The 24,337-nt window shown below is 44.2% G+C and overlaps 1 protein-coding gene and 1 long non-coding RNA gene across 2 annotated transcripts in view; one reads left to right on the top strand and one right to left on the bottom strand.

Annotated features, from left to right (window-relative positions):
* Nucleotides 1–24,337, bottom strand: part of LOC308700356 — a 209,854-nt gene that overhangs the window by 23,745 nt on the left and 161,772 nt on the right. The window lies entirely within an intron of this gene.
* LOC308694623 (extracellular superoxide dismutase [Cu-Zn]-like) lies at nt 21,092–22,360 on the top strand. The gene is made up of 2 exons (XM_081372247.1): nt 21,092–21,137; nt 21,577–22,360. The coding sequence occupies exon 2, from the start codon at nt 21,592–21,594 to the stop codon at nt 22,243–22,245; it is 654 nt and encodes a 217-aa protein (XP_081228373.1). The 5' UTR covers nt 21,092–21,137; nt 21,577–21,591; the 3' UTR covers nt 22,246–22,360.

The raw sequence follows: 24,337 nt of genomic DNA, 5'->3' as shown, positions 1-24,337 counted from the left end.
TAGTGGGTTCTGTTCGAGCCGATCGGAATTTGAACAAGATGCGCTGTGTGCTGCTATAACAATTACAATACTTAGCAATACTAACTAATAATGCAATTAATGTGCCTTAGGTAGCACTTTTGAACCGGGGAAACGAGGCTCAGGAGGGGAAACGTATGCCAAACGTACCCTCCTAAGACGGCAGCTGTAATACAGTATTATTTATTTTATTTATTTATTATTGTTTGTGTTTCGGGTGGTGGGGGGTTTAGAACATTGCATGTGTTGCTAATTTTGCGTGAGCGTGAACTCAAACGTGTACCTCTGAGCTATTTTGACATCGCACATGGTAAATATCTGTTCCGATGTTTACTACCGGTGATCACAGCTTGACAGACTGAGTGACGTTGTTCAGGTCGTTTCCCGGTGGGAGGGATCAGGTAGCACAGAGGGGAGGGGTGTGTGTGTGGAGGGGTGGGATGAGTTTTTTAAAAATTTCCAACCATCTCAGGCTTTCTCGACCGATTTTCAACATCGTAGACTACAGCTTTAAGTTTTATTTGGCAACCATTTAACCACTGACGTCATACATGGAAAAGACCATTTCCAGCCAATTTAACATAGGAAATATATGGTTTTCAAAGCTTTTTTAACAGTTATAGCGCCACCTATGGTCCGATCTCCATAAAATTGTGCATGCTTGTTTACAATGTTATTTCACATATGCTCGCCAATTTTCATTAAGTTCTGAGTTTTTGTTTAGGATTTATAGGCTTTCGAGGGAATTTTGCCACGCCCATTTTCTAAATGACCGTGTTATAACCGTCCAAATGCAAAAGTTTTAGCACTTTGTGCTTTAACCCCTAATAATGACTCGTCCATGTTCACTTGTCGCCTGTCAATGACATAATATCCGCGTTATCCCTGGTTTCCGCTCGTACTGCCATAGTAACCATGGCGACAACTGCGTTACGTCTAGCGGCACGCTCATGGAGTTGTTTCATTCAAACATTATGGACCATGGCAAGCAGACTTTGGGACAAAAGGAGAACTAAAACGAGGATCAATATCGGCGTGGTGTTTTCAAGATGCCGCAAACTTTGACTTGACAGAGACGTCTTGCATGTACTTTATTAGACAGTTGAGCAAATGTTCAAAACCCGCATGGTGTTATCTGTTCTGACACACATTGTTAAAGCACACTTTTACACTGAATGTTTGCTGATTCAATCCAGATGAGTACGTTGTTAGGCTATTGACTGTATGTAGGGTGACCACCCGTCCCGCATTGCGTTGTACTGCACAGCATTTTCACCCCTTGTCCCGCACGTCGCATATTGAAAAAATGTCCCGCATTTTCATCAGTCTGTCGGTTTTTAATAATCATATTAAGAAAACGTGCATGCTTTCTTTTGCCTTTTTAAGAAAGCATTTTCTTTATTATTTTTGCGGCGTAGTTTTTCACCTATATTTAACAGCGCTTCCTCAGAAGTAGGCTACAAATACAACCGCCTTCTTTTAAATCCTATCCAATGGTTGAAAGTAAAGGAGTAAACACGGTCACTAGTACGTTTTGACGGCTGTCAATCAAAATGTGGAGCGGTGATTCGTTCCATGTGTTCCCTGTCAGAAAACAAATGGATAATTCGATTTTAATTGGACTTGGTCAGAACTGTTTCAAAAATAGTTATCTGCATGATGCTGCTGCCTTTGGGCTCAGTGATGTTGAATTTAAATGACATGTCAAATTAAGACATGTAATGTTACATTGTGATATAATGGTGTTTTCTGGAAGGGACTAAAGAACAAAGCATTTTTATCAGCTGAAAGGCAGAATACAAATGTTTTTTTTTTTATTAAGTTAGATAAGCATTAAATAACCGTTTCAGGTTATGTTTTAGTGTTGGTAACATGTCCAACATTGTCCCACACAAACGTATAATCGTCCCACATTTGGTTTGTTTGATGTGGTCACCCTACTGTATAGGGTAAATTTAGCATAGGGTGAACTTTTTGAATCTTACTCCTGACAAATAACCCAAATTACAAAAAAAAGACTAAAACTAACACTAAAACTAATAAAAACTAAACTAAAACTAAGCATTTTCAAAAAATAAAAAATAAACTAGCAAACCCACTTTAAAAACTAATTAAAGCCCATGTTGCAGGTTTTTTTTTTTTTGTATTAATATAACCTTGTATGAAAATACCATATGAAAAGTAAATGCAGGATTAAAAAAATAGTTTTGCAAGACATAAGGGCACAAATTTAATAGAAAACGTGACCGTTTCCTTGACCGTGTTGAAAAAACGCTTTTTTTCACCATCGCGTCATATGGCATCACCTGAGGTAGTCGTTTGGATCTGCGTTCGCTCAGTGCAGAGATAGGTTGGTATTCAGTTGGAGCGGTCATGATTCAGTGTGTTTTCTGTGCTTATTGTATTTCAATTAATCATCGTCGTGGTAAATGATTGTGAATTATGGCCTGTCAGGACATCGAGTCCACAGGTTTCCGAATAGTCAGGGGGCCAATTCTGAAAAGGGCTTCCGTTAAGACTTTTGCGGACATGTTTTGGTACAAGCTGTCACCCTATTTTTTTAGTTAGAAGACACCCATAGGTAAGATATTAGGGTGGTTGTCAAGCTGATTTTTTTTTTGTGTGACTTGTACAAGCAATTTCAGGCCAATTTTTTGGTTTCCTGCTCAACACGACATGCCAACAGTAAATGTTGAATATCTCCACAACCACAAGGACCATATTCATAAAAATGGTATCAAATGAAAGCCAACACTCATGGGATGTCTGCTGAAGTGTCATTTATTGTACAGTGTAAGAGACAACAGAACTAGAACATGAAAAAAACTATCTCCGCCTAAAGAGAACCAGTTTTCAAAGTGAATATCAGCTTGGAAACATAACCTAGTATCCCAAAACCTCTATCAATCAGTACCCATCTCTACGGGAATGAGTCAAGCCAAGTTTAAAGCTTGTAGGGAGAGACAGTGCAATGCTGCACAAGTTATAATACTTTAATGTCAAGGCGGAAATTTAGAACTGTAGATGATGGTCTGTGGTGCTATTTGACTTAATTAGTGTACCAGGTTGTAACACAAATTATATTACATTCACATATCACTATAGTTATTAATTCCATCCTAACAAAACTGCTCTCTCACTTCTTTAGGGTTAGGGGTTAGTAACTAGTTAGTAGTAATAACTATGTAATAGTCGTATGGCAAAGGTATGTTTTTCCCCATCAAAGCAGTGGCTCTCAGGTTGGCAGAGGTTGGCTCTCAGGTTGTCAGTCTCATCCCTTTGAGTCTGAATGGATTGAATAAGCAAGGTCAAGCTAAGCGCAATGCAAATAATGGTGTGTGTCTATTATATTGCAAAAATATTGCACAATATTATACTACAATAATCTCCAGAAAGAGCACAAAGACACCACTTCCTGAAAAATCACTTCAATCAAAGGGCTTTATCTTGGCTGTATTTTCCATATTTGTCTTGACAAATGAAACATTGTTCCCAATCAATATCTCTTCCTATTTGTTTTTCTTTGGACGCTAGGCTTACAGCTTCCTCTGGATCCATGTTATCTCATCTGAAGGCAAATACATTTTTCACTACACTAGTCTGATTGGTTTCTTAGTGGATCACTACAATGTCCTCTGACATAAGCTGAGGGCTTTGCTATCTAACAAACTTATTAACGCTTTTAGCTATAGCAGACTGTAAAATAGGCTGCTGTGCAGCAAATAAATTAAAAACAATATTTCCATTACACATCTGCACAAAACTTAATTTACCTATTAGTAAGTAAGCTAGTAATTATGAAAGTAAATTAGCCTAGCTATACACTCACCTAAAGGATTATTAGGAACACCTGTTCAATTTCTTATTAATGCAATTATCTAATCAACCAATCACATGGCAGTTGCTTCAATGCATTTAGGGGTGTGGTCCTGGTCAAGACAATCTCCTGAACTCCAAACTGAATGTCAGAATGGGAAAGAAAGGTGATTTAAGCAATTTTGAGCGTGGCATGGTTGTTGGTGCCAGACGTGCCGGTCTGAGTATTTCACAATCTGCTCAGTTACTGGGATTTTCACGCACAACCATTTCTAGGGTTTACAAAGAATGGTGTGAAAAGGGAAAAACATCCAGTTTGCGGCAGTCCTGTGGGTGAAAATGCCTTGTTGATGCTCGAGGTCAGAGGAGAATGGGCCGACTGATTCAAGCTGATAGAAGAGCAACTTTGACTGAAATAACCACTCGTTACAACCGAGTTATGCAGCAAAGCATTTGTGAAGCCACAACACGCACAACCTTGAGGCGGATGGGCTACAACAGCAGAAGACCCCACCGGGTACCACTCATCTCCACTACAAATAGGAAAAAGAGGCTACAATTTGCACGAGCTCACCAAAATTGGACAGTTGAAGACTGGAAAAATGTTAGCTGGTCTGATGAGTCTCGATTTCTGTTGAGACATTCAGATGGTAGAGTCAGAATTTGGCGTAAACAGAATGAGAACATGGATCCATCATGCCACTGTGCAGGGTGGTGGTGGTGGTGTAATGGTGTGGGGGATGTTTTCTTGGCACACTTTAGGCCCCTTAGTGCCAATTGGGCATCGTTTAAATGCCATGGCCTACCTGAGCATTGTTTCTGACCATGTCCATCCCTTTATGACCACCATGTACCCATCCTCTGATGGCTACTTCCAGCAGGATAATGCACCATGTCACAAAGCTCGAATCATTTCAAATTGGTTTCTTGAACAATGAGTTCACTGTACTAAAATGGCCCTCACAGTCACCAGATCTCAACCCAATAGAGCATCTTTGGGATGTGGTGGAACGGGAGCTTCGTGCCCTGGATGTGCATCCCACAAATCTCCATCAACTGCAAGATGCTATCCTATCAATATGGGCCAACATTTCTAAAAAATAAGGGTGTCACAATTTCGATTTTAAATCGAAATCGATCGAAATTAATGCTCAATCTCGATTATCGAATCAAAAAATGGAATCGTCGATGCTGCCACGCCCCCCATGTCACGGCAGCTCGGCTTGCCTGTAAAAGGTAAAACTCCTTTTCTCGAGAATATTGAAGCCTTTTGTTGTGTTTTCTGTAATGTTTTGTCATTTGTGAAGTTTTGTTATTTACATGTTTAATTAAATGTTTAATGTTTAAATTTGCTTTAAACTTGAGCTACCAATGTTGCAAGTAACACTTTAGCAGCACAATAGTGTAGTGCCTCTTTAAGAGAGGAGTGTGCTGTGAGCACATGTGACCGGTATTTACTACGTGAAAAGGAAGCGTGAGATTCATTCAGTTTGTAGTAACTTTCAACCCGGTGTGCAGCCACTTGGTTTATTACCTGGTTATCCTTTTTTGAAATAAACAAACAAATGTGGAATACCGAGTAATATCCTCTTTGTACACGGGGTTGCCCTTTCCGTGGGAAGAAAACGGAACAGTAATAAACCAACGGCCCAAGAGCGTTAAGCCAAGTCTGCCACTGCCATATCAGCATTGACCAGTGAAGGAGCACCAAGGGAAGAGGAATAGGCCAAATAGACCCCTCTGTCAATAGCGCCTTGGTCAGTGCAGAGAAAGGAAGATGGATTTGGCAGAATTAGTGTCCCTAAAAGGAAAGCGCTCAACAGCACAGAGCTCTTTCAGCAAGAGAGCCAAAAAGCTGTTCCTCACTGTAGACCTCCTAGAAAAAAAGGTGCTCATCGACGAGATCAGAGCACTTGGTGTGGACTTTGGAAAGCTGCACGACACTGGACTCGAATATGTTGATGCTCTAGGAGAAGTGGAAAGTGAGGAAGAAAAAGCAGAAAAAGAAGCGGCTCATGTAGAGGAGAAAATGGCGACGTGCCTTGCCACCTATACAGAAACGCTCCGGCTCGCTAAAGAGACGTTATGGTCCAAATTCGCCTATGTTGACCTTAAATTGTACGCCGATGGTGCAGAGGAGAAATGTGCTGAAGTGGAGAATACTGATCTGAAGGAGCTGGCAGATGAAGACTTTCAAGTCCTGAGAGAGGGCCTGGTGGAGAGAATCAAAATGCTTGAGCAGAAGGTGCTTGAATGGGAAGGTCTTGTCCCTGGAGCCAAGACAACAGTGTATAAGCAGCAGCTATACAAGCTGGTCAACAAACTGCATGACTGGGTGCGGAGCTGGCAAAAGTTGAAGCGGACAGAAGAGGTCGACGGAGGAGAAGAGGTTGAAGAAGCAGGTGCTAATGAAGAGCATAGCGAGTCCGAAGAGGGGCCCACTAGAGCTGGCACGCAGCCTCAAATCCCCAGTGTAACACCTGTATCCAGTACTGGAGCAGCTGCGTTTCCATATGCACCACCACAAAGCATCTCTGGCCTGCATCCCGGAGCATACGGCTTCAGACCACAGATCAGTCTTGAAAGAACACGCCTGCCAACGTTCTCGGGAGACATGACCGATTACTATCGGTGGAAGGCTGAGTGGGAAGAGCTGGAACAGCTGGGAAACCCACAGAGAACGGCTGGTGTTACAAGGTTCCACCTCCTGGCAAGTCTCAGCGACAGGGTTAAGAAAGACTTGGTTCTGTCCAGCTGTGCGTCGGCGGATGAAATGTTCAGGCGCCTCGACAACCGTTTCGGGAACAAGGCGAAAATCGTCCTGAAGATATCTGAGGAGGTTCAGGGCCTACCCCCTGTAAAGGGTGACAACCCTAGGAAAGCAATTGAGCTGATCCAAGCAGTGGAGCGGGCCCTTAGTAACCTTGTGATCCTGGGAGAAGAAGATGTTATAAGGAACCGTTGGGTAGCGCAGTCCCTTGAAAGCAAGCTACCAAGCTCTCTGAAGGAGAAATGGATTGCACACAAGACTGAGGCTGTGAATGGGTTTGCTCCACATAATCATTTCGACTGCTTACTGTGCTTCCTGAAGAAGCAGGAGGCAATCCTGGAGGAGCTGGATCAGCTGGAGGTAAGCCCTAGGGAGGGAAGCTCCTCAGTGAAAGGCCCGGCAGACAAACTAGAAAGAGGAGTCAAGAAAGCATTCTCCAAAGCTACCTCAGGCCGTAGAGAGGCTCAGTCGAAGCTACGTTTGGGCTCGTGCACTGCCTGTGCTGATGAGACTCACGCTGGCAGGCTATTTGCTTGCAAAACCTTCAGGGAGATGGATCTCCAGAGGAGAAAGACCCATCTAAATACCCATGGGATTTGCAATCGTTGCCTGTGCCTCCACCTAAAGGATGGCCGTTGCAACCCGAAGTTCCTCTGCAGTAAAATGGACTGCCGCAAAGAAGAGCCTCACCACTATCTGCTCTGCCCCAAGTCCATCGCTCAAGAGAAAGACGCTGGCAGAGAGGTGCAAGGTACCAAAAGGGTGGAGAGAAAAGGCCTCGGACTGACCAGCAAGCAAGAAGAGCTCCTGGCGAAAGTCACTCCGGAATTAAGAGCAGAATTTAGGAAGGCATTTTCCAATAAAGCCTCAACCACGATCTGCACTGCTGGAGGTGGACTGAAAGAGTACCCAGTTATAATGATGTTACTGGAAGTGACAACTAACTCAGGTCAGCTGATAGGCACTCTTATTGATCTTGCCTCTGACACCAACTACATAACAAACAACGCTGCCCAGCGCCTTGGACTGATTGGTGAGTGCATCAAGTTAATTGTCCATGGAATAGGAGGGATGAGAACGACAGTTACAACCAAGAGGTATTCCCTGCGACTAAGAGTGAAGACCACCAAGGGGACGGTAATGGAACATAAACTGCTCTGCTACGGCTTGGAGAGTATTGCGGAGATAAGTCAGCCTGTCACTCCGCAACAACTGCAAAAGATCTTTCCTGACGTCGCTATTGAAGAGCTGGTCCGCCCTGAGAACATCGATCTTTTGATCAGCCACAGGGAAGGTCGTCTAGTTCCACAGCCGTTCAAGTTGGAGGGAGATCTAGTCCTCTGGGACGGCCCATTGGGCAAAACTGTTGGTGGTACTCACCCTGACCTCTTCGAGGTAGTCGACCTAACGCTGCATCAGTCTGAAACTCACTTTGCAAGGTCTATGAGAACATCCTCAACGGTGTATAAGGAGGTTGTTGTAAACACCAAAGACCTGAGTGAGAACCCAATGAGGATGGAAGAAGTGACCCTCAGCAGCACCATTGCTACGAATAAGGAGGTGTTTGATTGGTTCAAGTGGGATAGTATTGGAGCAGCGTGTGACCCGAAATGCGGGAGCTGCAAGTGCAGCAAGTGTCCTCCGGGAGGCAAAGAGATGACCCTTGGAGAAGAAAGGGACTTAGAAAAGATAAAGGACTGCCTCTTTTATGTGCTAGCGGACAAACACAGCGACGCCCCACACTGGGATGCGGCCTACCCATGGAAAGTAAGCCCAGGAATTCTGCCAGATAACCGCCGAGCAGTGGAAGCAACCTTCCTGAACACCGAGGCTCGGCTGGCTAGAGACCCTGTGTGGAAAGCAGCATATGGAGAGCAGATCCGCGAGATGGTATCAAGAGGAGCAGCCATCAAGTTCATGAAGGAAAAGATCGAGGGCTGGAACGGCCCAATCTGGTACATCAGCCATTTGGTTGCCCCAAATCCTCATTCTAGCTCAACGCCAGTGAGGATAGTCTGGAACAGTAGCCAGGAGTTTAAAGGGTTGAGCCTAAACAACCTCCTGCACAAAGGCCCTGATGTCCTCAACCCAATCCGAGGTGTTTTGCTAAGATTCAGAACGAGATTGTATGCTGCCCTTGGCGATGTTAAAAAAATGTATAATTCAGTGTGGCTAAAAGACGAGGAGGTCCACCTCCATCGATTCCTTTGGAGGGATAACCCCGAAGATGAAATCGGTGTGTTTGCCGTCGTCAGGGTCAACATCGGCGACAAGCCTGCCGGATGCATCGCTCAGGTTGCCATGAGAGAGACGGCAAACCTGCCTCAGTTTACATCTATGGTTGAAGAGCGCCGGATCCTGACAGAGGATTGTTATGTGGATGACATCTTGACATCGCATGATGATCTCCAAACTCTGATCAGGATGACCGAAGGAGTAGAAGAGATCTTAAAAGCAGGTGGCTTCTCACTCAAGCCCTGGATCCTGACAGGCCAAAGTGGGAGGAGTGGAAAACCCACTGACCCCAGCAACGTCAGGTCAACAGAACCCAAGACCCTGATACTCCCCAACCAGATGCGGGACGAGGAGAATAAGGCATTGGGATTGGGATATGAACCCGAATCTGACAAACTCCGTGTGCTGACGTCGGTGAACTTTTCAAGGAGGCGAGGAAAGATGAGGACAGGTCTGGATTTACGAGAGGATGAGATCAGAGGCAGCACTCCCGACCCTCTCACCCGACGCATGCTGCTGAGTCAGATTGCAGGGTTCTATGACCCCATTGGCCTGGCCTCACCTGCCAAGCAACGAGGAGCGATGCTCATAAGAGAGTCCTTTCAGGAAGCAGGAAGAGACCATTCCTCCAAGGACACCTGGGACGATCCTCTTTCACCACGTCTTCGAGAGGCTGCAATAAAACTCTTTGAGCAATATGTGAGGCTTGGCCAACTCAGATTCGACAGGAGTCTCACACCCCTTGGAGCCATAGGTCACCCGATGGGGATCACGTTTTCTGATGGTAGTGAAGCTTCCTACGGAGCCGTTCTTTACCTACGGTGGCAGACAAAAGATGGAGTCGTAGTGAAGCTGGTTGAGTCTAAGGCCAAGCTCACCCCTTTAGACCAGAAAGGTGATGTCATTAAAGCAGAGCTGTGCGGGGCTGTCTTTGCATCCCGTCTGAAGACATACTTCGAGAAGCACTGTTACATCAAGATTGATCAGTGGATCCATTTTGTCGATAGTCAGACAATCCTGGGAGCTATCCAGAAGGATAGCTATGGCTATCAGACATTTTTTGCAAACCGGATTGGTGAAATCCAAAAGGCCGGATCAGTAGATAGCTGGAGGTGGGTCGAAGGAAGACAGAACGTCGCCGATCTCATCACAAGGGGAGCATCCCCTGAGGAGCTTGCTGAAGGATCAGTCTGGCAGGAAGGCCCAGAATTTTTGAAGTTGCCTGAATCAGATTGGCCTGTGAAAACTGCCAGAGAGATCAACCCCTCTGTTGTTGAAGAGATAGGGGGACTTCGGAGGAAGGCCTTCTCGGCACTGGTCACAGCAGGAGCCCAGCCCAGGAAATGGTTAGGCTCAACCAGTGTTGCGCTTGTGCGCCTTGTGGACCCCCGAAGGTTCAGTTCACTGGCACGGTTATGCGGGACCATCGCCTGGATGAGACAAGCAGTAGAAATCTGGCTGGGTAACAGCCAGGCCCCAGTTCGGTCAAAGTGGGAGGCAAGACCATACCTGTCTGTGGAAGAAAGAGCAACAGCTTTCAAAGATCTAGCTCTTGCAGCTCAAGATGGTGTCGAGTTCCGGGACACAACCCTGGATCGCCTGGTTGTTCAGAAGGAGGAAAAGACAGGACTTCTGCTTTGCGGAGGGAGAATCCAACGCTGGAATGAAGATAGAGTGGCTGTACCGCTAATCCCATGCCAGTCGTGGCTTGCAACCCTATTGGCCAGGGAGGCACATGAAGAAAACCATGAAGGTGTTGCCTCAACCCTTCTACGGACAAGAGGGAAAGCCTGGATCATACAGGGACGAAGAATAGTTAAGAAGGTGCTGAACAACTGTGTCACCTGCAGAAAGCAAAGAGCCAAAATGTGCCAGCAAGTAATGAGTGATCTCCCTCAAGAGCGTACCAAAAGAGCAAGCCCATTCGAGTATACAACCCTCGACCTTTTTGGTCCCTTTGAGGTGAAGGACGCTGTTAAAAGAAGGACAAGCAAGAAGGTCTGGGGCATTGTTTTCTGTTGTATGTCCTCGAGGGCCGTCCATGCGGACCTCACCGATGACCAGTCGGCAGAAAGCTTCCTCCAAGCATACTCCCGCTTTGTTGCTCTGAGGGGGCATCCAAGGAAACTATGGTCTGACAGAGGCACCAACTTCGTTGGTGCTAAGTCGGCTCTGTGTGAGCTGCATAAACATCTGGCTTGCCTGCAGGCTGCGTCCATAGAAGATGTAGCCGCTAAGAACGGGACTGAGTGGAAGTGGGATTTTCACCCAGCAGATGCACCCCACAGGAATGGAGCTGCGGAGGCTGCTGTGAAGCTTTTGAAGAGGGCGCTCATGAGCCTCGGAGGAGCTACAGGATCTCTCACATGGGGGAGCTCCAAACTTTGTTCTATCAGGCAGCCAACCTGACAAACGAACGCCCAATCGATGCCAGAGCTCAAGAACAGGAGGATTCGGTCGAGTACTTAACACCCAACTCCCTCATACTGGGTCGAGCATCGCTTGGAGGAGACACCAGCGGGCTTGACCTAGAGACCCATCCCTGGCGTCGTCTAAGGGCTATTCAAATCGGAGTTGACCGGTTCTGGGCAAAGTGGAGGGAACTAGCTGGTCCAAATCTGTTCATTCGACATAAGTGGCACCGGACAGAGAGGAGCGTCAAAGTCGGCGACCTTGTCTGGATTGCTGACCCAAATGCTTTGAGAGGTCAGTTTCGTCTGGGCCGGATTTTGACAGTTTATCCTGACAGTAAAGGAATTGTCAGGGATGCTGACATTGTCAAGTCAAGTCAAGTCATCTTCATTTATATAGCGCTTTTAACAATGTAGATTGTCTCAAAGCAGCTTTACAGAGATAAGCGTATAATTTAAGGTAACAGAGATTGTTTCGGCTTTACAGCAGAGTTAAGTTATTTCCATCCAAACTTAGTTTTAATTGATTTGGTTCCGTCGCAACGATCACTTGTCATTAAACTAGGGGCCGCTAAGACGACACCATTCTCTCTACACAGACTCTAAACGCGAACCTGCGAGAAACGCTGATGGCAGTCACATGCGCATTTAGAATGGGTTCTATAGTTATGTGCGTTAGAATATACGCAGGTTTGGAATTCCCTACAAGCCAAGCCTAAACAAAATACTTGTCTTTCCTTATAAATTTTGATAAGGACATAAGTGGTATAAGTGGTACATTGTAACATGTACTGGCCTTCCTGTTTCCTTGGTGGATGGCCGAAAGAAGAGGAGTTCTTCACTGCCCATGACAGTTATTAGAAGAGACGTGAGAAGACTGGTGGTCCTTCTCCCGGTGGACGAAACTCATCCACCCCAGCCACCTTGACACCCGCCTCTTCCTGAACCCCTCTCATTTTGCACACTGCCCTATCCCCCTGGCCCAAACCCATCTCATTTACTGTCCAAACCCCTTTCATCTTGTCACCGCCCTAACCCTTGTTGGCTGGTTGGTGTAAGCCTAGCGCTGCCACCATGCCCATCACTTTGCACATACATGAAGAAGTTAGAGCATGCACATCCCATACCTCGCATACCCGGGCAGTACACCACACACCTGCCATAGGGATGTGATTGATTTGGACATTGGACTAAGCTGCTGCTCTTCCATTGGTCGTGCCTTCATCAGACACTTATATATAGACATTGTGCAAAGCTGTGGTTAAAAAAAAAAAAAAAAAAAAAAAAAAAAATTATATGTATATATATATATATATGTATGCGTATAAACATGTATGATTTGTGGAAAGGGAAAAATAAGAGGGGTCATTTGAGTGATTTTGGTAAGTTCCCTGGATTATAAGATCAGGAACTTAAGTGGGAGGTGTTGTGTTTTCTGTGAAGTTTTGTCATTTGTGAAGTTTTGTTATTTACATGTTTAATTAAATGTTTAATGTTTAAATTTGCTTTAAACTAGAGCTACCAATGTTGCAAGTAACACTTTAGCAGCACAATAGTGTAGTGCCTCTTTAAGAGAGGAGTGTGCTGTGAGCACATGTGACCGGTATTTACTACGTGAAAAGGAAGCGTGAGATTCATTCAGTTTGTAGTAACTTTCAACCCGGTGTGCAGCCACTTGGTTTATTACCTGGTTATCCTTTTTTGAAATAAACAAACAAATGTGGAATACCGAGTAATATCCTCTTTGTACACGGGGTTGCCCTTTCCGTGGGAAGAAAACGGAACACCTTTATTTTAAAACACATTGCAGCTGCACAGCGAGAGCATCATATCTCGTCTGAGCGAGCTGATTGTCTGTGCTGCGGCAACTGCAAGAACCTATGGCGAGTTAGCAGTGGCGTACGGTCCAATGGGAGCGCATGGCGCCCTGCCAACCTCGAGCGCGCCAATTTGGACGTGGCTGGAGAGTATAATTCACAAAAAACTCGCCAAAGGATTTTAGGTTTAAATCGACTGAAGCGAAGTACCTGATATGAGCGAAATAGCACGGCAAGGCAAAGCAGTACTCGTTCCTTTATCTCTAGGGGAACCGAGGTTACGCAAGTAACCAAGTAGCCTACGTTCCCTTACGAGAACGTTCTCTCGTACTGCGTTGCAAACGCTGTGGGAACCCAATATAAAACGCCGTGCTATTCGCCTGTGACTGCTCTGAGGAGTCCAGGGAGCCCCGGGTAATAGCCAGGTAATAGGTTATATTGTTTAAGTTTCCAATTGACTGAAGATATAAGTTATTGTTACATTATGTTGTTAATAAACGTTTGAAATTTGACAATGTAGTGTGTGGTATTGCGAACAAAGGTCAGATATTATTATATTGCATAAAAGTCTTAAAATGGCATAGCTTGTGCTTTCAATTTATTTTTTTTAAATCAAGAATCGAATCGAACCGTGACTTTAGAATCGAAAATGTAATCGAATCGAGGATTTGGAGAATCGTGACACCCTTACTAAAGAATGCTTTCAGCACCTTGTTGAATCAATGCCACGTAGATTTAAGGCAGTTCTGAAGGCGAAAGGGGGTCAAACACAGTATTAGTATGGTGTTCCTAATAATCCTTTAGGTGAGTGTATGTCTGGTAAGTATATAGCTAGTTGGAAAACAGTTTAGCTTACCTGTTTCTGGCAACATTTGATGGTAGAATGGTAGAATCTTGAGATAAATGTTTATGTTGACAAATAGATCAAGTTAATCTGTTGTGTGATTGTGTGATTCACTCCTTTATAAAGTTTTGTTCAGACTGTACTGTTGACACCTGCTGTGATCATCTTCTCTTGATCTGCTGCCTCAATCTGCTGCCAAATCACAGCTGCGCTGACACAACAGTGCCCCTTGTGGTGTGATACTCTTGTGGTATTTATTGATTATTATTTTTTAATGATCATGCTTGCACATAAGTTGGATTATATTGCACATTTGCCCAAAATTACAATAGGTAACATGGAAGAAAATGGAAGCACTATGGGGAAAAAAATCCGCTTTTACCACTTTTAAGAATATAGTGTTAAAATGGACAAAAAAACATTTTCTAAGCTGACAACCTGGCTAGAACACATGTTAAGGGGATAAATATTAATACTGGATAGGTTGTATACTTGTACCAAAAAGTGTCCGACAAAGTTTTAATATCAGTTTTGGCCCCCTGACTAGAATAAGAAAAAGGACGGTGCAATCTTCCGTGCCAGTGTGCGTTTTGTGCCGGGTAAGAGACGGGACTTCACTTCTGCTTCTGCTTTGAAAAACGCGGTAGTGTGTAGCGTTCACTATAGATACACATGGGTGTTTTGTTATTTATTAAGTTATGTTTTCCCCCTCGTGGGTTTTGTTTTATGTTTAGTATTTCTTTTATAATAAATATCAATTATCCTGCACATGAGTCCTCACACCTTTTTGCATTCACACAACCGTGACAGAACGAACCGACCATCTGAGGACTCAGCAGAAGAAATGGGCATCTTCCTTTTCCCATCTCCCTGCCCCTCCGCTCAACAAGTGGACCAACGTGGCAAACTCCTTTCCCTTCAACAAGGCAATGCCAGCATAAAGGAGTTTGCTCACCAGTTTGTGGTTGTAGCGGAGGGGCTCAACATCAGCGACGCAGAGCTCAAGGACATTTTTAACACCAGCCTTAATATGCCTGTGCCTGCCTGGGAGATGGGAATGCTGGGGATATTGTCATTCTGGCAGTTTGTGGGGTACATTTACCATCACGGATGGGAGGGTGGTCTTCCACCCCTTGGCCCACCTCCCATTTACCTCACAAACTCCCAAGTCCCCAGTCCTCCGATGACCCCTTCGGGGAGAGGGAGGAGGAAGACATGCTCCAGCCCATCTGCCACCTATCCTGAGGTGGAGGAAGGGGCGACAGAGGACCCGACTCCGGTGGTCCCGAGACGGAGGAGGAGAAGGAAGACCTCCTCCATGACTGTTCCGGTGGTCCCTGTTCCGGTGGTCCCGAGTCCGGTGGCTCCTAACACGGAGACCATCCCGGAGGTGACTGCCGTCCCTGACACACTGCCCAGGCGTCTTGCTCTGCCCGCGCCGCCCAGGCGTCATGCTCTACAGGCCCCGCCCGAGCTGCTCGCACTGCCTGCACCACCCCAGCGATCCGTCACGTCTGCCCAGCCAGAGACTGTTCACGTCACGTCTGCCCAGCCAGAGACTGTTCACGTCACGTCTGCCCAGCCAGAAACTGTTCACGTCACGTCTGCCCAGCCAGAGACTGTTCACGTCACGTCTGCCCAGCCAGAGACTGTTCACGTCACGTCTGCCCAGCCAGAGACTGTTCACATCACGTCTGCCGAGCCTGTGTCTTCGGACAAGATGGCTGTCACAGAGACTGTTCACGTCACGTCTGCCGGGCCTGTGTCTTCGGACAAGATGGCCGCCACAGAGCCTGTTCACGTCACGCCTTCCGAGCCTGTGTCTTCGGACAAGATGGCCGCCGCCGAGCCTGTTCACGTCACGTTTGCCGAACCTGTGTCTTCGGACAAGATGGTCGCCGCCGAGCCTGTTCACGTCACACCTGCCGAGCCTGTGTCTTCGGACAAGATGGCCGCCGCCGAGCCTGTCCACGTCACGCCTGCTGAGCCTGTGTCTCCTGACAAGATGGCCGCCGTCGAGCCTGTGTCTGTTCCTGAGCCGGTGGTGTCTGTTCCTGAGCTTGAGCCGGTGGTGTCTGTTCCTGAGCCTGAGCCGGTGGTGTCTGTTCCTGAGCCGGTGGTGTCTGTTCCTGAGCCTGAGCCGTGGCTGCCAGTGGTGTCTGTTCCAGTTCCTGAGCCGGTGGTGTCTGTTCCAGTTCCTGAGCTGGTGGTGTCTGTTCCTGAACCTGAGCCGGTGGTGTCTGTTCCAGTACCTGAGCCGGTGGTGTCTGTTCCAGTTCCTGAGCCGGTGGTGTCTGTTCCAGTTCCTGAGCCGGTGGTGTCTGTTCCTGAACCTGAGCGGTGGGATCTGTTCATGAGCTGGTGGTGTCTGTTCCAGTTCCTGAGCCGGTATCTGTTCCTGTGCCCTGGCCCCCCGAGGGGTCGTCTCCGCCCTGGCCCCCCGAGGGGTCGTCTCCGCCGTGGCCGCCCGAAGGGGTCTTCTCCGCCGTGGCCGCCCGAGGGGTCTTCTCCGCCGTGGCCGCCCGAGGGGTCTTCTCCGCCGTGGCCGCCCGAGGGGTCTTCTCCGCCCGATGGACTGTTTGCTCTGCCGTGGCCGCCCGAGGGGTCGTCTCCGCCCGATGGACTGTTTGCTCTGCCGTGGCCGCCCGAGGGGTCGTCTCCGCCCGATGGACTGTTTGCTCTGCCGTGGCCGCCCGAGGGGTTGTCTCCATGTTAGGAGCCACCGGACTCTGGACCACCGGAACAGGGACCACCGGAACAGGGACCACCGGAACAGTCATGGAGGAGGTCTTCCTTCTCCTCCTCCGTCTCGGGACCACCGGAGTCGGGTCCTCTGTCGCCCCTTCCTCCACCTCAGGATAGGTGGCAGATGGGCTGGAGCATGTCTTCCTCCTCCCTCTCCCCGGAGGGGTCATCGGAGGACTGGGGACTTGGGAGTTTGTGAGGTAAATGGGAGGTGGGCCAAGGGGTGGAATAACTCAAACAATAATCAGATAACAAGGGGGAGGGATCAGACAATGACATGAGCACATGGCCCAAAATAACAAAACACCCATGTGTCACACAAGACAGGACAGGCATGTGACACTTGTAATGTAATGCATTTATGTGTTTGTTATTAGTCTGCAGCCGACACTATTATTATTATTATTATAAATATAATATATTATGTTCTATAATTCATTTTCAATCTGTACAAACCGACTTTAATGTTTGTGTTGGCTGTTTCTACATATAAAGTTGTTATACAGTAAGACAGTTGTGATTGTGATCATTTTTTTTATTCATTGTCACCAAATGGGTCAATTCAAAGCCTTTATAAAGTCGATCTTCCTCTGGAAACTGTCTCCTAATGGCTGACACACACAACACATGCAAGTATGGGTCTAAGTACTAGCTTTGCTATTGCCTGATACATGATGATGATAATCTGTACAGTATTGTGATCTGAGCATAGTGTTACTGTTATACATATCGTCGGCTAACGTGAATACATCTATAAGCTAACACTGTTCTCTCGGCCTGTTCTCCTCACACCACAACTCACCGTTGTTCTGTCTAACCCTGGCCTGTCCAGCTCACTTGGTTTCATATCAGGCTCATAATTATATATGATATCATCATATATATCAATTATATATGAATTATATTAGGGGTGTAACGGTACACAAAAATCACGGTTCGGTACGTACCTCGGTTTTAAAGTCACGGTTCGGTTTATTTTCGGTACAGTAAGGGAAAGAAATGCAAACATTAAACTGCAGGTTGTTTATTACTATAAACTTTTTTTAACAAGTTGTTTACACTTTTTTAAACACTTTTTAATAAAATATAATAAAATAGATATAAAATAAAAAAAGAATAAGAAATAAAATACTGCTGCAAAGTTCTCCACTAAATAAAATACTCTCAGTCTCAAACCAATATCGAATAATAAAATATAATGAAAAATATAAATAAATAACTATGATTACAGTGCAGGAACAGAAAATAGCCCTATATTAAAATATTAAACAAATATATTAATGTATTATTATTTTTCAATAATCAATCAACATAATCAATTTAAGATTTTTTTTTTCCACTTTTTTAATAATTATCAAAATAAAATATAGTCCAAAGCTATAGTACAAAGCTATAGTACAAAGCTATTATTACCAGAGCATGTGATCAGAGCAGGTCATTTTACCATTGTTGCCACCATGACTATACCAGCTCAGCAAACAGAAATCTAAGTTACTACTGAGAAATTTCTCCTTATTTGAGCGGACTTTGCTTTTCCAGTGCGTGATCGGTACATGATTGGAGTGTTTGGGCCGTTAACGACAGAGCAGAACGCGCAGCGCAAACACGGACTCGAACATTGAGCAGAGAGCGCAGCGGGTCGTCGACACACACACACACACACGCCCCACGGAACGGAGAGTGCGGCGGCGCACACGAAGCGGAAAAGCTTTTTTTCGCCCTGCAGTCTATTTCATTGTTACAGTGACGACGGGTAAAACACGGGTAAAACCAGAGAATGTCTAATAGGAAAAAACATTAGAATCAGCTGCAGGGCGGGATTTGCGCTGAACGCGGAGACTTCCGCCACTTAATATGTTCGTGTGGAAACACGAAAATGTACCTATGTTCCCACACAAAATATTGCATTCAGTCATTCGGTACACACGTGCACCGAACCGAAAGCCCTGTACCGAAACGGTTCGGTACGAATACACGTACCGTTACACCCCTAAATTATATATATATCATACGAGTAAACATTTAGGCTACAATTCCCCCAGCTTTCTGAGCTGTCATTGCGATCCATTGCTTTCCTATTTGCTAGTTGATTTACTTTGACCGCTCTACCTCATGTTACGTCACTTCAGGTTCAGCGGTTTAAAGCTCCAATATGTAGGGATTTTGTAATAAAATTTCCAAAAATAACTTGCACAGTGTGATATATTTCCTCCAGTTATGTACTTACAATATCTCAAAAGTCTCCAAAGATTTTTTTATTTCAGAGAAATTCCGATTTTAAATAACTGGCCGTCCCGGAAAAGAAATGTCGCGCCTCAGTGACGCAATGTCCGCTCTCTCTATCCTTCTTTCCGGTGTGGACCATGTGATAGGATATTCCACCACACCGGATTTTTTTTTTTTTTTTTACAACTTTATTGAGGTTTTTTTCTTATCACAATAAACAATAAAGACATCTGACAAAGAATAAAAAAAGGAATAAAATAAAAAATATGACCCACATCACCGGAATATCGCATGGTAAAATGCGGAAGTGGTGGTTAAAGCGTTATAGCCATAGACTGTATGGTTATAGCTGTTATGGATCACGAACTCTTTGGCGAGTATTGAAGTGCCAACAAAACGAAAGCGTCCATATTCGGATACACGCGGAGTCACGGACTGTGTGACAAACGGAGGAATAAAACCCGGATAAATATCGGCAGGCGTTTTCGAGATGGAGAGAGCTGCGCGTCTGGACTTGTCAGAGACTCTCTCGCGAGTGTATTGAGACAGGTAAGACATGCAACTGTCAATAATAGCACTTATAAACAAAGTTATATTGCTCTTTGTACTTTGGTAAGGCTTTTTATCACGTGTGGTGACCGAGATTATGGCAGTACAATTACAATCGGAGATGATGTTAAAAAAAATATTTAGTCATTACTTGCAAATGTTCGTTCAAATTTACTTTTAGATATTGGTTTGAACACGTTAAACAACACGGCATTAACCATAAAAAACGTAAAACTGCACAACATTAACCAAACAAATCATTTGACAAATAGCTGTATGTTGTAACGGGATAGCCTAATATAGCATAACATTTCACGTCCCTTGCAGTTCATTAATTATGATGACATAAAATAATACGATAAGACATACAGGTAATACAAAAACGAATAAATTACCTCATCCGTGATCATGATTCATTAATTCCATTTAGATACATCGCTAGATGGTGAAAACGCATTATAAACCACATCTCCCATCGTCACCTCCTTCATAGCGTCATCAAGCTTCGCCTTTGTTATTGTTGGAAACTGCGCCCTCTTGTGGTCAAATACCAAAGTCACATACTGGAGCTTTAAGCGATTTTCAAATGCGGAAGTAAAAATTTCTCACAAAAACGACTCCAGAAGCCTAAATAGCGTTTTATAAGTATATGTTTATATTTAAATCTAGTTCCAACATTATTTTTCTATACATTGGCTTACTGGGTACTCTAACCTGCAACATAGACTTTAAAACTAAACTGAATTTGAAAACAAAAAGTCAAAACGAAATAAAAATAAAAACTAATGAAAAATGCAAAACTATAATAACCCTAACATAGACGGATGTAGTGCTAACTGTGTTAAGAGTTTTGGAAAATTGTTAAAAGTATTGAAAAATCTGTCATAGCAATCGTAAAAAAAAACTATAGCAGTACTTCTTTTAATAAACACAAAACACTGGAGAACACATTGTGCAATGCAAGACAAAGAACTGAATAAACTGAGTGCTATATATAAACAGGCAAACAAAGGGAGCTAAATGAAACACAGGTGAACTTAATTAGTGACTAACTGACTATCATGGTTAACTTGTAGCTCAACATGAGTTCCTATAAGAGCAGCCAAAAGGAACATTCTCTCAACCCCAGGTCAGGACTGCACACGGATTAAGTGTTGTAGTATTTTTGTGACTGCAATATTCAGGCTCCACACGGATTGAGGACAACTTTTCAGCTGTACGGTAGTGCACCTTTGTTGTTTTAGGCTTGTTTTGTTTTTGTTTTCTCCATTCCATTTTCTCCATCAACTGACTTGATTTAGTACAACTAAAAAAGTTTAAGCAAAAGTATAGATTTTGTCTTTTATTTTACCTGTCCTTGTGAAAAATATCAGACATCAACTTTATATCTAATATTGAATAACATGTAGGCTACAACAGATCAAATTAAGTGTACTTTAAAGCACAACAAAAAGATTTTCAAAACATAATGTACTTTAAAGTAAAACTCTTAGTTTGGCATTACTTTTTTTTTAAAGTGTACATGTACTTAATGTCACTCCTGCCAGCAGAAGCCCTATCATGACCACCAGAGGGCACTTCTCCCTAGACCTTTTCCATTTCCATAAACATTTGCCTGGACTCATTTTAGTGTGATTACATCCACCTGTATGTCATTGGTTTGTATTATAGGAACTTTGGCTGGCAGGTGTGACGCTTATGGAAGTGTACGTGTGTACACTTAAGTGGCTTTTTATAATTCATCAGTGCTATTATCTGCAAGTTATTGTTATTATTATTATTATTATTATTATACTTTCAAGATACTACAGGTACACATCCAATACCAATAAGCTAATTTTTAAATTTATTATTTTCACAAGGGTACATAGCAATTCAAAAATTATAGAGTTTTCTAGACCGCAACATGGTGTCGGCCCACATCTGGTACACATGGATTACACACGGCCCAGATGTGGGCTGGATCTGGTTGCTGTCTGGGTTCTTGTATGGTTTTTCCATTGCAAACTAATCTGGTTGTGCTATTTTTACCTAATGCAACTTCCATTCTCAAAGCTCCCTGCAACAAAGCTTTGACCTTTTATCAAAAATATTACTTTCTTAAACCAAATGGCATGATTTCACTGAATCCACTTTTCATTGTAGGCTTTAAAGATCAACATGGAGAAAATCATCCTAATGTTCCCTCTGATATTGCTGGTGCTGCATATACAAGGAGGAGAGTTCCACAAGGAGGAGTGTTTGCCTGCCGAAGCTCCACAGCCGGAAGTCGTGGAGTTCGACAACACCATCTATGCCACTTGTGAAGTAACTCCCAGCCCCAATTTGCCACGTAACCAGCCAAAGATCTGTGGGCAAATCCTCTTCAAGCAGGTCTTCCCCAATGGAGATTTAGAAGTGAAAATCAACCTCCGTGGTTTGCCTGCCATCGATCGTCAAGAGCGTGCCATGCACATCCATCAGTATGGAGACCTCAGTCAAGGCAGCATCACTGTTGGTCCTCATTATAATCCAAACGGCGTTGACCACCCTCATCATCCTGGAGACCTGGGCAACTTTGCTTCCGAGAAAGGAGTTATAAGGCAGTTCCTGACGCTTCCAGACGCCAAGCTCTTTGGGCCTTATTCCATTCTGGGACGTGCGGTGGCGGTTCATGAGAAGGAGGATGATCTGGGAATGGGTTCAGATGAGGAGAGTAAACTCAGTGGGAATGCTGGACCGATAATTGCTCTCGGTGTGATTGGTATTACTACTCCAAGTCTGTGGCAGAAGACTGAAGTGCCCCCCAAGAAACCATGTGGAGGAAGGCACTGAGAGTCAAAGATGAGGGAGTCGGATATGGTGGAAGGGCAGATTCAAATGGGATAATCATGATTTTCCTTGTGTATTCTTTGTATGTGTCCTACATTAAAGTATATTTCAGAACCTGAACATTCCCATGTTTTTTTTTTTTCTTGGTCATTTCAGAGGCTTTTTGGCCAAAGCTTCCAATAGTAAATGCACTCTTAAAAATAAATGTAGGGTGAATGCAGGCAAAGTGGGCTGTTTAGTTTGATTTACTGTGCTCAATGGGTTAACACTTTCTGAGCATGACAATGGCCTTTAATTAAAGATACACTATTTCTTTAAATGATACAATGGTTTAGGTTGATGCAATATGACACTGGAGGGTGTGGCTAGATCTCAAGGGAGGACACCTTTATTGTTCAAGGTAGACATAACCTCTGACGTAAGATTTTATTTTCGAAATTATAAGGTTTCTCGCTAAATGTCAACAAATGGGTATATTATTCTGACAGTTTACTACAGTTAACAGGGACTCAAAATGCAAAAAAAAGTCTTGGTTTTCTTGTAAGGTGTTTAAAGCTAGAATATGTATGATTTTTGTAATAAAATAACCAAAAATCACTTGCAAAGTGTGCTATATTTCCTGCAGTTGTGTACTTCCAGTATCCCAAAAGTTCCCAAAGATTTTTAATTTCAGAGAAATTCCAATTTTAAATCAAAGCTGCAAGCAGCATTTATCGGGGTTCAAGCATTTAAGGCCTTTAAGCACAAATGCATAAAAAGACTAAGTTTTATTTGACAACCATTTAACCACTGACGTCATACATGGAAAAGACCATTTCCAGCCAATTTAACATAGGAAATATATGGTTTTCAAAGCTTTTTTAACAGTTATAGCGCCACCTATGGTCCGATCTCCATAAAATTGTGCATGCTTGTTTACAATGTTATTTCACATATGTTTACCAATTTTCATTAAGTTCTGAGTTTTTGTTTAGGATTTATAGGCTTTCGAGTGAATTTTGCCACGCCCATTTTCTAAATGACCGTGTTATAGCTGTCCAAATGCAAAAGTTTTAGCACTTTGTGCTTTAACCCGTAATAATGACTCGTCCATGTTCACTTGTCGCCTGTCAATGACATAATATCCGCGTTATCCCTGGTTTCCGCTCGTACTGCCATAGTAACCATGGCGACAACTGCGTTACGTCTAGCGGCACGTTCATGGAGTTGTTTCATTCAAACATTATGGACCATGGCAAGCAGACTTTGGGACAAAAGGAGAACTAAAACGAGGATCAATATCGGCGTGGTGTTTTGGAGATGCCACAAACTTCGACTTGACAGAGACGTCTTGCATGTACTTTATTAGACAGCTGAGCAAATGTACATAAAACTAATCAATGTCATATAGCTCAACATGATGAAACGTTAGAATATGATCAGTATGTTATTCTAATGTTCATCTAGCTTACTGCTAGTCTCATACAGACAAACAAACGCATAGAATAACATTATAACTTTCAACACACTCAAATGCAGTTTAGTGTGATAGTTTAGACCAAGTGAAACAGCTCTGCGTTACCTCACAAGTTTAATTCACCAAATAAACTGACTTGTTAACCCTTTTCCACCAAGGCAGTGCTGGTGCTGGTTCAGAGCTAGAGCCTAGTTTCAAATGGGTTCTTTGTTTTTCGACACCCAGAGCACCAGCTCTGAACCAGGAAAAGTGGTTCTTAAGTAGCACCAAAACATTGCTGGTCTAGAAGTAAGAACCGCTTGCGTCAGGGCCTGGGGACGGGGTTACCGTGACCAACAAGACGAACAGAAACTTGTGACCGCCATATCTCAAATAGCAGCTAATCGAGCTAATAACAGCTTGATTGTAATCTCCGTCTATGCAAGTTATGGTCGAGCTGCACGAACACGTTGGATTCGCCGTGTTTGGATGCCGATGTCGGTTCGCAAAGCCATGAGCATCAATAGTAACGCAACGACCTCCATTGTTGATGGAAGGCTTGTTCGAGATGCATCGGAGCGGCACGGACCAATCGGAGCTGCGGGAGTGTTTGGAGAGCATACGAGTCCTTGTGCTTTTGGATTGCTTTCGCCGTGCTTT

The sequence above is a fragment of the Scardinius erythrophthalmus genome, assembly GCF_964197995.2.
Source record: "Scardinius erythrophthalmus genome assembly, chromosome: 1".
Taxonomy (NCBI): Eukaryota; Metazoa; Chordata; class Actinopteri; order Cypriniformes; family Leuciscidae; genus Scardinius; species Scardinius erythrophthalmus.
This window is presented reverse-complemented; position numbering and strand designations above follow the sequence as displayed.

Bases quoted from the DNA above. Each gene is read 5' to 3' on its own strand.
- LOC308694623 (XM_081372247.1), top strand. From the start codon at position 21,592: ATGGAGAAAATCATCCTAATGTTCCCTCTGATATTGCTGGTGCTGCAT.